The sequence below is a fragment of the Phacochoerus africanus genome, chromosome 5, assembly GCF_016906955.1.
Source record: "Phacochoerus africanus isolate WHEZ1 chromosome 5, ROS_Pafr_v1, whole genome shotgun sequence".
In the NCBI taxonomy this organism is placed as follows: Eukaryota; Metazoa; Chordata; class Mammalia; order Artiodactyla; family Suidae; genus Phacochoerus; species Phacochoerus africanus.
Window position 1 is genome coordinate 32,601,006 of NC_062548.1, and position 16,297 is coordinate 32,617,302.

Consider the following 16,297-nt stretch of genomic DNA (forward strand, 5'->3'; position numbering starts at 1 on the left):
CTGATGGAGCTGGGACTCACTCTTGGGTCTCATGGAATCTCAAGCCCCACTTTATGATTCACTGCACTCTGTTTTTGTCTGGGAACATGGTTTTTGTCCTTTAAACTTAAAAAATATATATATATGTCAGAACCAAGGTGTGGAAACCAAGGTTCAAAGGAGCCCAGTATTTTCTCCAATGTAGATTCACTTCACTGGGCAAGTGAGACGGTATTTCCTTCTCTAGTCCCCTTCAGTTCTTCCGATGACTTTCAAAGAGAGGAGTAGTTTGGCATCTGCTAGGTCTTCAGTCCCTCCCTGGCAGTTGCTAATCACCCTTTTAATCCTGGAGAGCAGACTCCAGGCCCAGCACCCTGGGCGGGCCCAAGCATCTTGCTAGAATTTGAGAAGATGATTTATTTTTCCTGTGTTTATGTTTATAGTTGCCATCTATTTATGGCAAGGAAAGCTGATTTTTTCACTTAAGACAAAAATTCCTCCTAAAGCAAATCTTAGGAAAGCGAAGGGAATGTAAAGGAAAATATTGAGCAAATAATAGAGCAGATGGTACAGATATAGAACAAGCATTAATATGAGGGTATACAAATGACTGACACCTGTGGGACACAGACTTGGACCACACTGTGTATACCAACCCTAATTATAAATCTAGAGCTATTCCCTGTCCTCCCCAAAGAGGCCAAAGATAAATGGGGTGCTGGGGGTATCAGGCCTGAGCCTAGAGTTGCGTGAGGCTCAAGGTGATCAGTCTCCTGTGGTTCCTAGACCTCAGCAAAGGAGAGGTGCTTGCCCCAGGGTGCATAGAGAGCTAATAGCAGTATAAGACTATATATAATCAGGATGACATCATAACAGCTACTATTTATTGAGCAACTACTACTTACTGACCAGGTTCTGTGCATTTAATCCTCATGACAATGCGATGAGGTAGGTGTTTTGATGGGCCTTCAGGTGGCAAAATGGGGACACAGAAGGGCTAATACCTGACTTGAGGTCACACAGCTATTAATAATGCAGCCAAGATGTGAACCCTGAGCAGCAGGCTCCAGCGCCCACGTCCTGAGAGCCTCACAGGGACCGTCTAGGTCCATCTCCAGATGTCAGGCCTTCACAATTGCTGCTGCTTCTGGGTTTCATCTGTATTATTGAATATTTGTATGGTTGAATATTTGTAGGCACAGGGTGCGTTTCGACCGCCCCATCCACTCTGGGCTTTGTCCTAAACAACTATTCTCGTAAGATCACTAAATGTATGTCCTGGTTATACACTTTCGTATTTCAAAATTTCACATACCCCCTAAAATCATCCACCCTGTATACACCCTGTGTACACATGGTATGTCTACTACATGTGGGGAAACTCTGTTTCCTATTCCACAGTAATAAGGGCAGCGTATTTGTTTCCTGTGGCTGCTGTAACAAATGACCACAAACTGGGTGCCTTAAAACAACAGGAACTTAGTTTCTTATGGTTCCGGAGGCCAGGAGTCTGAAACCAATATGTGGGTGGGGTGAGTTCCTCCAGAGGCTCTGAGGGAGAATCCATCCCAGGCCCCTCTCCCTGTCTCTTCGTGGTTGCTGGCAGCCCTTGGCTTGTTAGCTCTAACCCTGACCCTGACCCTGACCCTGACCCTGACCCTAACCCTAACCCTAACCCTAACCCTAACCGGCCTTCCAATCTGCCTTCTTCACATTTCCTTCTGATCTGTGCATCCTCTTCTCTTCTCTCTGCTATCAGCACAACTTGTCATTGGATTTAAGACCCACTAGGTGAATCTCAGGTGATCTCATTGAATTACATCCACAGGGATCCTTTTCCAAAGAAAGTCATCTTCACAAGCTCTGGATGGTCATATGTTTGGGGGGGGGCCACCATTCAACCCATGACAGGTGGCTATTGCTATTTAGCTCATACTGGGCCAGGACCCTGGCGTGCAGCATCTTTCCTGATAGAAACCTCATGAAGCAGGCACTGCTGTTACCCTCTCCATTTTGCAGATGGGGAAACTGAGGCTCAGTGAGGTGAAGCTGGGGTTTGAACTCAGGGCTTTCTAACATGAGAGTGCATGCGTTCAACCACTGCCCCAGACGGCCAGTCCTCACTACCCTCGCCATGTGGGCAGCCCCCTCCAGTTTGCCACTTTGCTGTCCACCAGTTCTTGTGACCTGGGAGTGGTGACCATTTTTAGTCACTTCTGTGACCATGTTCTCTAGACCAGAAAGTACAAACCAGCAGCACCTGAGCCCACAGGAGAGAATGGCCACCACGGCCATTAAAGGTGTTCATTTTAGATGTGGGAGGATTTCCCATAAAGGTCTAGGTTTCCATCCTCTTTGGGGAAATCAGAAGTCTGGCAGCTCTGGGTTTGCCTCCCTGTGGCCAGGATGGGAGTAGCAACTGTTCCCCCTTCTTATGGGGTTGTGGCCCCTTGAGTCCCCTCAGTCCCTGTTAATTTGCTTTGCTCATTTATTTTTATTTATAATTTTTTTGTTTTTTTAGGGCCACACCCACTGCATATAGAGATTCCCAGGCTAGGGATCACATCAGAGCTGTAGCTGCCCGCCTACACCACAGCCACAGCTATGAGGAATCCGGCTGTGTTTCGACCTTCCAGCCATGTCTGCCACTGTATAGGTGGCAGCTCATGGCAATGTAGGATCCTAAATCCGTTGGGCAAAGCCAGGAATCAATCCTGCGTCCTCATGGATGCTAGTCAGATTCGTTCCACTGAGCCACAACGGGAACTCCTGCTTTGCTCATTTAGACTGGTGGTTCTCAACCTCCGGGGAAGGGGGAGGGGAGTTAACCCCCAGGGAACAGGGCAATGTCTGATGGCATTTCTGGCCATCACAATTCCGGAGAGGGTGGCACTACTGACATCTAGTGGTGAGAGAGCAGAAATGCCGCTAAACATCTTAGCGTGATACGTAGGGCCCCTCCCATAATAAAGAGTTATCTGGGTCAAAATTTCACTAGTGCCAAGATTAAGAAATCCTAAGTTTCACTGTTTACCTGGGCTCTGCCGGTATTTCAGCAATCCCTGGTTTAGACTTGCAGTTTTAAGAACTGTGAGTATGGCATGTGACAGTTTACAAAGCCCCTTTCATAGATGTTATTATTGAAGAAAGTGCATCAGCTGTGTCCTGTTGACAGAAGCTTTGTTCATTGTGGGGCGTGGGGGTTTCTGCAATGCTAACTGGGAGCATAGAGATGGGTGGTCTAGGCTTTTCTCATACTGAACCAGGCCGGGTCCCTAAGGTGTGAGGACAGCTGGTGTAAACGGCCTGAGGAACCAGAGAAACCTGAAATCTCTAGGCTTTGTTCCTGGAACAGTGATTTCTGGGAAATCCTGGGTGGGGTTCCTGTGGTGGCTCAGTGGTAACAAGCCTGACTAGTATCCACGAGGATACAGGTTTGATCCCTGGCCTTGCTTAGTGGGTTAAGAATCCAACAAGCTGTGGTGTAGGTCGCAGATGTGGCTTGGATCCCTCGTTGCTGTGGCTGTGGCTTAGGCCTGCCATAGCCAGGGAACTTCCATATGCCACAGGTGTGGCCCTAAAAAGCCAAAAAGAAAAAAGAAAAAAACGAAATCCTGAGTGATTTGTACCTGAGTTAATCTAAAGCCAAGCATTTGCATGAATCAGTCTTCTCTCCATCCATCTAACCAACCAACCATCCTACCATCTATCTCTTCATCAGTCCATTGATTGATGCATCCATTGACCATCATCCATCTCCCTTCTTCCATCTACCCATCCATCCATCCATTCTTCTTCCATCCATCCATCCTCCATTCATCCATCCATTCATCCACCCATCCATCCATTCATCCATCCATCCATTCATCTTCCATCCATCCATCCTCCATTCATCCACCCATCCATTCATCTTCCATCCATTCATCTACCTTCCCTCCCCATATGTGTCTGGACCCTGGAGTAGGCTTTGGGGACACAGAGATGATGGGACCGTGCCCTACTCTCTGTAGCTCATGGTCTTTTGGGCATTTCAGACTCGGAGACCATGTTAACAGTAACATGGGCTGAGTGTGGAGTCAGAAGAGTTTCAGGGGTTCTGGCAACACACGTTTTGTCTGGAGATACTTGGACACGTGGGGAGAAACTCCCCCTTCTTTATCCCAACACGAACAGCTCACACGCCCAGAGTATAAGAGGCATAGAATTTTGTTTTGTCTTTAAATACTCTCTTGTTCATTTTTGGCTGCCCTGAGGCACATGGAGCTCCCAGGCCAGGGGTCAGATCTGAGCCGTAGTTGTGCCCCAAGCCCCAGCTGTGGCAATACCGGATCCTTAACCCACTGTGCAGGGTTGGGGATCGAACCTGTAACCCAGTGCTCCTAAGACACCACTGATCCCATTGCACCGCAGTGGGAACTCCTAAATACTTGTTATTGACATACAACTTACATTTGGAAAATTGCATATAAATGTATAATTCAAAGAATTCTTACAGACCGTACACACCTTTGCAACTCACACCCGTTTTAACTAAGAGAACACAAACACCACCAGGCCCCATGAAGGTCTTTCAGGCTCTTTCTAGTAGCTTCCTCCAGTCAAGGCTGTCCCCCAGCCTGACTTCCAACAGCATAGTATTGCCTGTTTGTGAGCATTCTGTAAGAGGGGCTTGCACAGTACATGCTTATTTTCATTTGGAGTCTATTGTTCAGCACTCATGTTTGTGAGATACACCAGTTTTGTGGTTTGTAGTCATAAATCATTCAGGCTCCTTGCTATATGGAAAGGGTTAACAAACATTTTACCTGAATGACCAGATAGGAGTTCCCTGGTGGCACAGCAGTCTAAGGATCTGGCATTGTGACTGCAACAGCTCAAGTCACTGATGTGGTGCAGGTTCAATTCCTCATCCAGAAACTTTTTTCTTAGGGCCACACCCAAGGCCTATGGACATTCCCAGGCTAGGGTATAATTGGAGCTGTAGCCACCAGCCTCCGCCACAGCCACAGCAGCATCAGATCTGAGCCACATCTGCACCCTACACTACAGCTCACAGCAACGCCGGATCCTTAACCCACCAAGCAAGGCCAGGGATCGAACCTGCATCATCATGGATATTAGTCAGATTTGTTTCCGTGGAGCCCCAACGGGAACTCCAGCAACTTTCAACACAGCCAAAATAAGTAAATAAATAAAGGGCCAGATAGTAAATATTTTAGCCTTGGCAGGGCATCCGATCTCCATAGTAACTGTTGAACTCTGCCATTTAGCATGCAAACCCCTATAGACAGTGGTCAGTGAATGAGTGTGGTTGTGTTCCAATAAAACTTTATTTGGAGTTCCCTCTGTGGCATGACAGGATCAGTGGCATCTTGGGAGCGCTGGGAGGCAGGTTTGATCACCAGCCCAGCACAGTGGGTTAAGGATACAGCATTGCCACAGCTGTGGCTTAGGTTGCAACTTCCGCTCAGTTCTTATCCCTGGCCCGGGAACTCCATATGTTATAGGGTGGCCAAAAACAAACAAAAAAATGGGAGGCAGTGGGCAGGATGTGGTCCATGGGCTGTAGTCTGCCAGCCCCTGCTGTGTAGTATTCCCCTGTGGCACCATCTTCCAAACATATGCTACTCCCCCCATGGCCAGGTTTCCTACCCTCTCGGCAGGGAGTTGGGATAGCTTGGATTTCTCCTAAAAGCTCCGATCTGAGTCACTATGGGGGAAGGGTGTCGGCTGGCTGTGAATCCTCTGTGATGTTTAGGTATGGACATCCGTGACTTATCTGTTCTTCTCACTTCAGCCATATTGAGGGTGGTATCATCCGTCCTGCAGCTTGGAAATATCGTCTTCAAGAAGGAAAGAAATACAGACCAGGCGTCCATGCCAGATAACACAGGTGCCTGCTGCTTTTTATAATAACTGATAACCTGGGTGATGGGCGGTCACATTCAGTCTTTATTTTTTCGGAGGAGAGTATCTGGGGTATCAACAAGAACTAGATGAAGTTATTAGCATTGAATTCTCTCTTTTTTCCAAACTTTTCACTGATGAAGATCCTATATGGCACTGGGAGTTTGGGGTTAGTAGAGGCAAACTGTTGCATTTGGAGTGGATAAGCCATGAGGCCCTACTGCACAGCACAGGGAACTGTATCTAGTCACTTGTGATGGAACATGATGGAGGATGATGTGAGAAAAAGAATGTATGTATATGTGTAACTGGGTCAGTTTGCTGTATAGCAGAAATTGACAGAACATTGTAAATCAGCTATATTTAATTTAAGAAAAAAAAGATCCTATGTGGACAATTCTTGAGTCAGAGTATGGGAGAAAAAACTAAGTTCCAGATCAGACAGGATCCTTAGAGAGTGTCTGTTCTAACCGACACCCCCCCCCCCATTTGTTTTATTAAACAAATATTTTTGAGCACCTGCTATATGCCAGGCACTGGGATACAGCAGGAAGTAGGACAAGAACCGCCGCATTTCTCATGGCACGTATGGTCTTGTTGGGAGACAGACTTCAAGTTTCCCTGCAAATTGGGTTGTCGGATAAAATACAGGACGCCCAGTGAAGTTTGAATTCCAGATAAACACTTTTAAAAAGTTTTTTAATCTTTTATTGAAGTATCATTGAGTTACAATGTTGTATTAGTTTCAGGTGTACAACAAAGTAATTGTTATACATCTACCTATATCCATTCTTTTCTTCAAATTCCTTTCCCATATAGGTTATTACAGAGTATTGAGTAGATTCTCCTGTGCTATAGGAACATAGTAGGTCCTCATTGATTAATTATTTTATGTGTAAGAGTGTGTAGATATTAATCCCAATTCCTAATTTATCCTCCCCCACCCCTTCCCATTTGGTAACCACAAATTTGTTTTCAAAATCTGTGAGTCTTTCTGTTTTGTAAATTAGTTCATTTACAAACTAATCTGTATCATTTTGTTCATCTGTATCATTTTTTCCATTTGTATCATTTTTTAAGATTCCATGTACAAGTGATAGCATGTGATATTTGTCTTTCCCTTTCTGACTTAATTCACTTAGCATGATAATCTCTAGGTCCTAAACACTCTTTTTTATCCTTTTTATTTTATTTTTCATTTTTTAGAGTTTTATTGAATTATAGTTGATTTACAGTGTTGTGATAATTTCTGCACCTTACATACGTACCTCATTTAATCCCACTGACAACCCAACAAGGTACCAAGTAGCTGGCCCTTTTTTTCTGGGAAGCTAAGTAGCTTCTCCAAAATCACACGGCCAGGAAGCAGGAAGGGAGCAAGGACTTGAATCTAGTTCTGACCCTAAGCCCCCAGCTGAGGCACGCTTCCATCCCACTGCCACCATTGCCTCTTAACAAAACACTGGGGATAACAGCTTTTAGGGCTTTCATGCTATGTTCATATCATTGTGCTCCCTCTCACCAAGAGAAAAGCCAAGGTATGCACAGATCACAAATACCACATGATGTACCTTCTTTTCCAAGCCTTCTCGTTTGTAATACACTTAATATGCTTCTTTTCTCTGTCCAGCTGCTCAGAAAGTTTGCCACCTCATGGGTATTAATGTGACAGATTTCACCAGATCCATCCTGACCCCACGTATCAAAGTCGGGCGTGATGTGGTACAGAAAGCTCAGACAAAGGAACAGGTAATGATGCATTTGCCATTTATTCCTGCAGAATCTTCCAGCCAGCCAGCCAGCCAGCCACCTATCTATCTCTCTATCCATGTATCTGTTACCTAACTGAACTTTGATTCACTCACCCACCACACAGCAAAGCCAATTTGCTGACACCAGTCTATGGGGAAGGAACGTACAGCATTTATTGCAGGCACCCAGTGAGGAGAATGGGTAGCTCATACTCCAAATACCAGAACTCCCTGGTGGCTATCAGAGAAGCACTTTCAAAGGCAACATTTGGGGTGAGGGTTGCAGGGGGTATGGCTTTCTTCTGATTGATTGGTTGTGAGGTAACAGGGAGGTGTTCCAGGAATCTTAATCATCAGCCTTTGGGTTCCCTGCAGTCTGGGGTCTAACACTTGTGCTCAACAGGTAGTCACCATCTTCTACCTGGGTGGGGGTCTTAGTTCCTACAGAACTCAAAGACTGTCTCAGCTTGCTATGTATATATATATATTTCCCTTGAGGAGGAGCTAGGGCCCTGTCTTATCACTGAACTGTTGTTTCTTGACTACTTTCCTTTTTTTTCCCTTCATCCTCTCATTTCCCTAATTCACAACTGTTTGAATCTGCTTTTTGGAATTCAGAAAAGGTCTAAGAAACTAAAGGCTTTTTTCTACAAACAAGAAACAGGGGGCATGGAGGTGCTTTTGTACCCAGCAGGGTTCTACTCAGTTTCAATCCCCGCTCCTTTTTGATACTCCTCAACCCTGAGGGGAACAGGTGTGGGACGAGAAAGGGAATAAAGTTTGGATAGAAAGATTAATCATAAACTTGGTTTTAGGGGGACTTGGTTTCACATCCATCCATCCATCCATTCATCCACCCACCCACCCACCCATATCTTTGTATCCCTCATCTAGCCAATACTAGAATACTCCAAGTCCCATGTCAGACTTTGAAGATAGAACCCTCAACAAGAACAGCCAAGTCCCTCACTCTTACATGAAGGTACAAGTTCTGACTTAAGAGATCTATCTTTTGAAATGGTGGTGTGCCCTTTCTAGAGGCAGGACTGACTGCCTCTGAAAGATCCCTGGGATGGAGCAGGCTCATCTCTGTTCCAGGTCCCTTTGATAGAAAGTGTTTACTTATTCACGTGGTCATTCCTTAGGTCTGACCACCCTGTCCCTTATTGCTGGTTGTAGAGATGGACAGTTTCCTTTTTGTTCATTTGGATTTTTAAGGACTGGTTAAAGGTAGAGAGAGAAATAAAAATCTAGGACCACCAGCTAGGCTCGTGTGAAAACGCAGCACATTGGGAATAACCATGTCCCCTCGCTCCCCCTGCAGGCGGACTTTGCTGTTGAAGCTCTGGCCAAGGCCACTTATGAGCGCCTTTTCCGCTGGATACTTACCCGCGTGAACAAAGCCCTGGACAAGACCCACAGGCAAGGAGCTTCATTCCTAGGGATCCTGGATATCGCTGGATTTGAGATCTTCGAGGTAAGCTTGGCAGGATCATGACAGACTTGGTCTTGGTCCTCTGGGAATTAGCTTCCACTTGGAAAATTCATTATTTTGGAGAAAGACAGATGGTTTTTGTAGGGTGGGAGCTGTCTAGTTAAGGTTAAATTCTTGAGGTGTTAAGAGACAGAAATCCAACAGGGAATGTATTACTTTGTGAAACTGAGAAGGCCAGAGGTGCAGCTGGATCCAGCAGACAGGTCCTGAACTCCTGCCATCTCCCTGTCTCCACCATCCTCCACCTTGGCTCCATTCTCAAGCAGGCTATCCCCTCATGGTAGCAGGATGGCTGCCACTGCTCCAGACAGCTGCTCAGCAACTCTGGCAGTTCCAACCAGTTCTAACACTTTCCAACAGTTCTACCCCAAATCTTGGATTTGAGTCTTGTTGATTCTTACTCACCTGAGCTGGGCCATATGGTCACCTCAGAGCCAAGCACTGTTTTTAGGGTTTCTCAGTACTTCCCAGAGTATAAACATGGCAATCCCACTCCCATGGGTTGGAGGGAAGCTCTCAGAGAAAGGGAAGATACTGGAGTTCCCGTCATGGCTCAGCAGTTAATGAATCCAACTAGCATCCATGAGGACACAGGTTTGATCCCTGGCCTCGCTCAGTGGGTTAAGGATCTGGCATTGCTGTGAGCTGTGGTATAGGTTATAGATGAGGCTCAGATCCTACACTGATGTGGCTCTGACGTAGGCCAGTGACTACAGCTCCAATTGGACCCCGAGCCTGGGAACCTCCGTATGCCGTGGGTACAGCCCTAAAAGCCAAAAAATAAAGAAAAGGGAAGATAGTGATATGGACAGACATTCCAAAACATATCTACTCTGGAATTACTCCCCCTCTGAGCCTCAGTGTCCACAACTGCAAAACTGGGGTGGGGGGGATAGTTTTTCTATCCATAAATCACTGTGCTGATGGAGAGAAGCATCCTTAAAGTGGTGTGTGTGCAGGCCCCGTGACATGAGAATAAGTAACCTTTGCCAGCCCTTGTGAGCTCTGGGCAGCCTTCGTCGGAGCCTGAGCCCTCCCTGGGTGCTGAAATGGCAGAGCGGGCTCGTGGAAAGGGTGTCTGGCATGGGGCTGTCTCCAGCATGGAGCTCCCCCAGGGCCCCGAGCCCTCTGATCTGTATCATGATGCTCATGGGGCCTCTCCTGGTGCCGTATGTGCTCAGGTGAACTCGTTCGAGCAGCTGTGCATCAACTACACCAACGAGAAGCTGCAGCAGCTCTTCAACCACACCATGTTCATCCTGGAGCAGGAGGAGTACCAGCGCGAGGGCATCGAGTGGAACTTCATCGACTTCGGGCTGGACCTGCAGCCCTGCATCGAGCTCATCGAGCGGCCGGTGAGGCCCTGCAGCCCTGCGCTCTCTCCACGGTGCACGGCTCCCCCCATCCCCAGTCCGGAAAGCCTGTAAATTGAATCTGTGAACTAAATCACACTGTTCCTTAACCCATATTTTCATATCAAAAGGATTTCTTTTTTTAGTCCTCCTCACCCTTCCCCTTCCTCCCTCTCCCATTCATTCATCCATCTCCAAAGGCAAGACTCTTGGTTTGGTTCACTGACCCATCCCAGACTCCTAAAACCATGCACATCATAGGTGCCGAATAATTAGTGAGTGACCATTCACCAAATACCTACTATGTGCTGGACCCTACTATGTGCTGGGCTGGGGATGTAACAGGAAACCAGATGGATGCAGACAGTGAAACCAGACAAACAAAAGGAGCAAGAAAAACCCCCTGATAAAGCCAATGGAGACTGGTTTAGGAATGGCAGCTTTGGACAGAGTAGGCAGGAAAGTTTTCTCTGAATCCAAAAAGTAAAGACCATTCCAGAGGAGCAAATGATATGTTCAGACTTGGTGCTGCTCCTGGTGCCTTAGCTTAGACTGTCTCAGTCACCCAGAGCACTTTACTCAGAGGAACCCTAAGATGAATGTATGCGTAAAGGATCGCATTGAGCGGCTGCAAGTGCGAAAGCTGTGTGATGTTGTGTGCACCCTGCCCACTAGGGGGCAGCAGAAAACACATTCTGTTGGTGCCTTCATCTCTAGTGCTGGTCCATTGGACACAAAATACTTTGAGGATAAATTGGGGGGCACCGTGGGGGGTGTATGCAAATCTACCTGTATGTGTAGGCAGTAGTGGAGCGGATGCCTGCGTTTGGGTGGCCAGCTCTTCCTGGCAAGCCCGAGGCTTGGGTGCCCTTGCTGTGAACTGTCCTGCTTCTCTTCCGCAGAACAACCCTCCAGGTGTGCTGGCCTTGCTGGACGAGGAGTGCTGGTTTCCCAAAGCCACGGACAAGTCCTTTGTGGAGAAGCTGTGCACAGAGCAGGGCAACCACCCCAAGTTTCAGAAGCCCAAGCAGCTCAAAGACAAAACCGAGTTCTCTATCATCCACTACGCCGGCAAGGTACTAGCCCAATATCCCAGGGATCTCTGTCCCAGGGGACCAGGAAGGATGCTCATAGTAGGAAAAACTTGGGAATTAAATCCCAACCAAGTCTTCTTCCCTTTTTTTTTTTTTTTTTGTCTTCTGTATTTTTAGGGCCACACCTGCGGCATATGGAGGTTCCCAGGCTAGGGGTTGAATCGGAGCTACAGCTGCCAGCCTACGCAATAGCCACAGCAACACAGGATCTCAGCTGCATCTGCAAACTACACCACAGCTCACAGCAATGCTGGATCCTTAACCCACTGAACGGAGCCAGAGACCAAACCCAAGTCCTCATGGAAACTAGTCGGGTTTGTTACCACTGAGCCACAATGGGAACTCCCCAACCAAGTCTTAAATACGATTTGTCTAAACATCAGTAAGGAACAAGATACAGATTTATAACATAGAATAGAGAGGCGTATATATACATATACACATGCATATGTATGTATAATACATGTGTATTAGAGATATACAATATATAATAGGGAGGCCAATATGTGTTGTATATTATATACATATATGAGATATACTATATGTTAGAGAGACTATTAGCTTGTCTAGTATATTCCAACCATGCTGACCAGGCAGTTTTTCCTTGTATAGACTCTAAGTCCTTTCTGCTGTAAGTTAAACCCAATAGGAAGGGCTAGCTGGAATAGGGTGACAAATAAAACCACTTGGGGGTCCAACAAAAATCTCCTTGAGCAGGGTTCTCTTGCACAGCAGGTTAAGGATCTGGCATTGTCACTGCAGTGTCTCACGTTGCTGCTGTGGTACAGGTGTGATTCCTGGCCCAGGATCTTCCACATGCCACAGGTGCAGCAGGAGAAAATTATCTCCTGGTGTTCCTGTTGTGGCTGAGCAGGTTAAGAACCTGACACAGTGTCTGTGAGGATGAAGGTTCGATCTATGGCCTCACTCAGTGGGTTAAGGATCTGGCATTGCCGTGAGCTGTGGTGTAGGTCACAGATGCAACCTGGATCCTGTGTTGCTGTGGCTGTGGTGTAGGCCGGCAGCTGTAGCTCCGATTGGACCCCTGGTCTGGGAACCTCCATATGCTGCACAAAGAAAAAAAAAATCTCCTTTATCATGGCCTTAGGTTCGCCATTGCCAGACTGCGCTACCCCGGGGAAATCTGCAGTGGACGTCAGCTTCTTCGCCATGATCATGATCTTGTCATAGCTGTTAGTACACAAGGACTGTCCCCTATGGCTCCTGAGGGTCCTGGATAATATGGAAAAGGCAGAGCTTAGTGTGCCTTGCAGAGTCTTATTTTATTGACTCCCCAGTATCTCTGCTGCATCATGGGAATAGGCAATGCCCTAAACCAGGGGTTGGCAAACTACAACCCAGATGCCAAACCTGGCCCACAACCTGCTTTTGTAAATAAAGTTTTATCAGCACACAGCCACGCCCATTTGGTTACATAACATCTATGGTGGCTTTTATGCTATTATGGTGAAGATGGGTGGTTGCGACAGAAACCACTTGGCCTGCAAAACTAAAAATGTTTGGACTTCCCATCGTGACACAGCAGAAGTGAATCCGACTAGGAACCATGAGGTTGCAGTTTCGATCCCTGGCCTCGATCAATGGGTTAAGGATCCGGCATTGCCGTGAGCTGTGGTGTAGGTTACAGATGCAGCCTGGATCCTGTGTTGCTGTGGCTGTGGGGTGTAGGCAGCAGCTGTAGCTCTGATTGGACCTCCATATGCTGCAGGTGCAGCCCTAAAAAGAAAAAGAAAAAAAGAAAGAAAGAAAAGAAAATATTTGATTTCTGAGCTTTTTACCAAAAAAGTTTGCCAACTCCTCCCCTGTACTCAAGGGAATGTACATTTCCTCAAGCACAAAGAGTTAAGCTTTACAAACTTTTTTTCAGTCCCTTCTCAGATCAGGCCTGGCCATCACCCTAACAACCCACATCCCATAATAACCCCCAGAACTATTTTGTCAGTTCCTTCCATTTCACAGTCACAATAATAAAATTAAAAAGAGGTCCCTTATGGCTTAGCAGGTTAAGGATCCGGTGTCGTCACTGTAGCAGCTCGGGTCACCTCTATGGGGTGGGTTCAATCCCTGGCCTGAGAACTTGTGTATACCATGGGTGAGGCCACAAAAGAAAGGTCCCCAAATTTAATTTAAAAACCAGATTCTGGAGTTCCCGTCGTGGCGCAGTGGTTAACGAATCTGACTAGGAACCATGAGGTTGCGGGTTTGGTCCCTGCCCTTGCTCAGTGGGTTAACGATCCGGCGTTGCCGTGAGCTGTGGTGTAGGTTGCAGACGCGGCTCGGATCCTGCGTTGCTGTGGCTCTGGCGTAGGCCGGTGGCTCCAGCTCCGATTCAACCCCTAGCCTGGGAACCTCCATATGCCGCGGGAGCGGCCCAAGAAATAGCAACAACAACAACAATAACAACAACAACAAAAAAGACAAAAAAAAAAACAGATTCTTGTCAAGCCTTCGCTGGATGAGAGGGAAATCTTGGGTATGAGGGGAGGGAATTGGCCACCAGCAAGGCTCTATAGCCTTCAGCACTCCCAGGCATCGTGCCAGGCTCTGGAGAAAGGAGGCTGCCAGACGAGGCTTTCTAGGAGAAGTCAAGGATAGAAACGAGGCCTCCCCAGCAAGGGCTACCATTGGCTGAAGTCCTACTGTGCGCAAGGCCCCTCAAAGTTCTGATCTGTTGGTCTCCTCATTGGCATTTGTGGATTCCCATCATGGCGGCCACTTGGGTTTCCTCTCTGACCTCAGAAGATCCGGGAGGGACACGGGAGGACTGGGGCCATGTCCTTAGCTCACACCTGAGCAGGAGCCCCTGACCGGTGGGGTGGCCCTTGGCAGGTGGACTACAACGCGAGCGCCTGGCTGACCAAGAACATGGACCCGCTGAATGACAACGTGACTTCCCTCCTCAACGCCTCCTCGGACAAGTTTGTGGCTGACCTGTGGAAGGACGGTAAGGCCCTGCCTGCTGAACACCCAGCAGCCTCCAGGCCCTTCCAGCTGCCCCTGATGCCCACACCAGTGCCCAGGAGGGGCAGGCCTGGGTGGGGTGGGGGAGAGGGAAGAGTTGGCAGGTGTTAGTGACGTCTGGTTCACCCACTTCCTGAGCCCCTCAACCCCACACCTGGACCCCGGGGCAGAAGGTCCTGCGTCAGGGCTCAAGCCCTGATGGAAGAAGCAGTATCACCGGAGGCATGTTGAGTCAGAGCGCCCCCTTCTGGAGTCAGAAAGACTTAACTGCGTTCTCTGCCATGTACCAGCTGTGTGAATTGGACAAGTCCCTCGACTTTCTTAGCTTCACTGTCCTCATTGGTAAAACCAAAAAAATGATAATAATCCGCCACCTCCCTAGAATAGTTGTGAGAGTAAAATTAGATCAGTGGGGCCAAGCCTGAGCATGAATCAGGATTGCCTGGGAGCCTCGTTAAATGGTGACTCAGCAGGTTAAGGGTCCAGCATTGTCACTGCAGTGGCTTGGGTCGCTGCTGTGCTGTGGGTTCGATCCCTGACCCCGGAACTTCCACATGTCGTGGGTGTGGCCAAAAAAAAAAATCTCAGTTAATCTCAGTTAATTGCTGCTGGGCCCCATCACCAGAGGGTTTGATTCAGCTGGTCTGGATGTAGACTGGTAATTTGCATTTCTCACAAGTTCCTGGGTGGCGCTGATGCTGTGGGTTCCCTTTGAGAACGAGAGGATAGATAGTCCAGGTGATGTGCTTCGCACTTGCTGAACCCAAAGTAGGGACTTGGGACACATCGGCTGTTGTGTTGACTCCTCAGCGTGGTGAGCTTTGCTGCTCTTGTTCCTGAACTTGAGTGCCCACAGCAGACTTCATACTTGACACGCAGCCTGTGGGCGCAGAGCTTACAGGACTGACTGCTCTTGCTTTAGGTATAGGGGTCAGTTCTGCCAACATTTACTAAGAGCCAAGGCCCTGGGGTGGAGTAATGGCATCTTAGCCTGGGTCACACCTCACACCTGGGACTCGGGATAACCTTAGCAACTCCATCCTTCAGGGAGCCCACAGTCTTGTGGGAGACACAGACAAGCAAAGGCATTCTTGCATGGAGCCTAACTGAGCACAAGGAGTGGAAACAATGGGGTCTCTTGCCATTGTGGTTGAACTCTCCCACACTGATCAAACAACAGGACACAATCGACTATACCTTTATTCTATGTCATCCAACAAAACAGAACACACATTCGTCTCAAGCTCATGTTCACCGAGACAGGCCCCATTCTGGGCCATGAAACACACCTTAACAAATTGAAAAGAATAGAAATTGCACCATGTCTGCTCTCAGACCACAGTGGAGATGAACTAGAAATAACAGAAAGACAACTGAAAAATCCCTAAATATGTGGAGATTAAACCACCTCTTTCTAAACAACACATGAGTCAAAGAACAAAATTTCTCTGACCCACATGTTATTTAGAAGTGTGTTGTCGGAGTTGCCATTGTGGCTCAGTGGTTAACGAATCCGACTAGGAACCATGTGGTTGCGGGTTCAATCCCTAGCCTTGCTCAGTGGGTTAACGATCCGGTGTTGCCATGAGCTGTGGTGTAGGTCACAGATGCAGCTCGGATCCTGCGTTGCTGTGGCTCTGGCGTAGGCCGGTGGCTACAGCTCCGATTCGACCCCTAGCCTGGGAACCTCCATATGCCAAGGGAGCAGCCCAAGAAATGGCAAAAAAAAAAAAAAAG

General features: G+C 47.6%; 1 protein-coding gene across 3 annotated transcripts in view; it reads left to right on the forward strand.

Annotated features, from left to right (window-relative positions):
* The window catches only part of MYH11 (myosin heavy chain 11), a 142,004-nt gene that overhangs the window by 87,052 nt on the left and 38,655 nt on the right, over nt 1-16,297 (forward strand). For all 3 annotated transcript variants that reach the window (XM_047780437.1, XM_047780438.1, XM_047780439.1), the window contains 6 exons: nt 5,777-5,872; nt 7,517-7,635; nt 8,962-9,114; nt 10,314-10,487; nt 11,387-11,560; nt 14,429-14,543. In XM_047780437.1, coding sequence (XP_047636393.1) covers nt 5,777-5,872; nt 7,517-7,635; nt 8,962-9,114; nt 10,314-10,487; nt 11,387-11,560; nt 14,429-14,543 — 831 coding nt within the window. The remainder of the gene's footprint in view (nt 1-5,776; nt 5,873-7,516; nt 7,636-8,961; nt 9,115-10,313; nt 10,488-11,386; nt 11,561-14,428; nt 14,544-16,297) is intronic.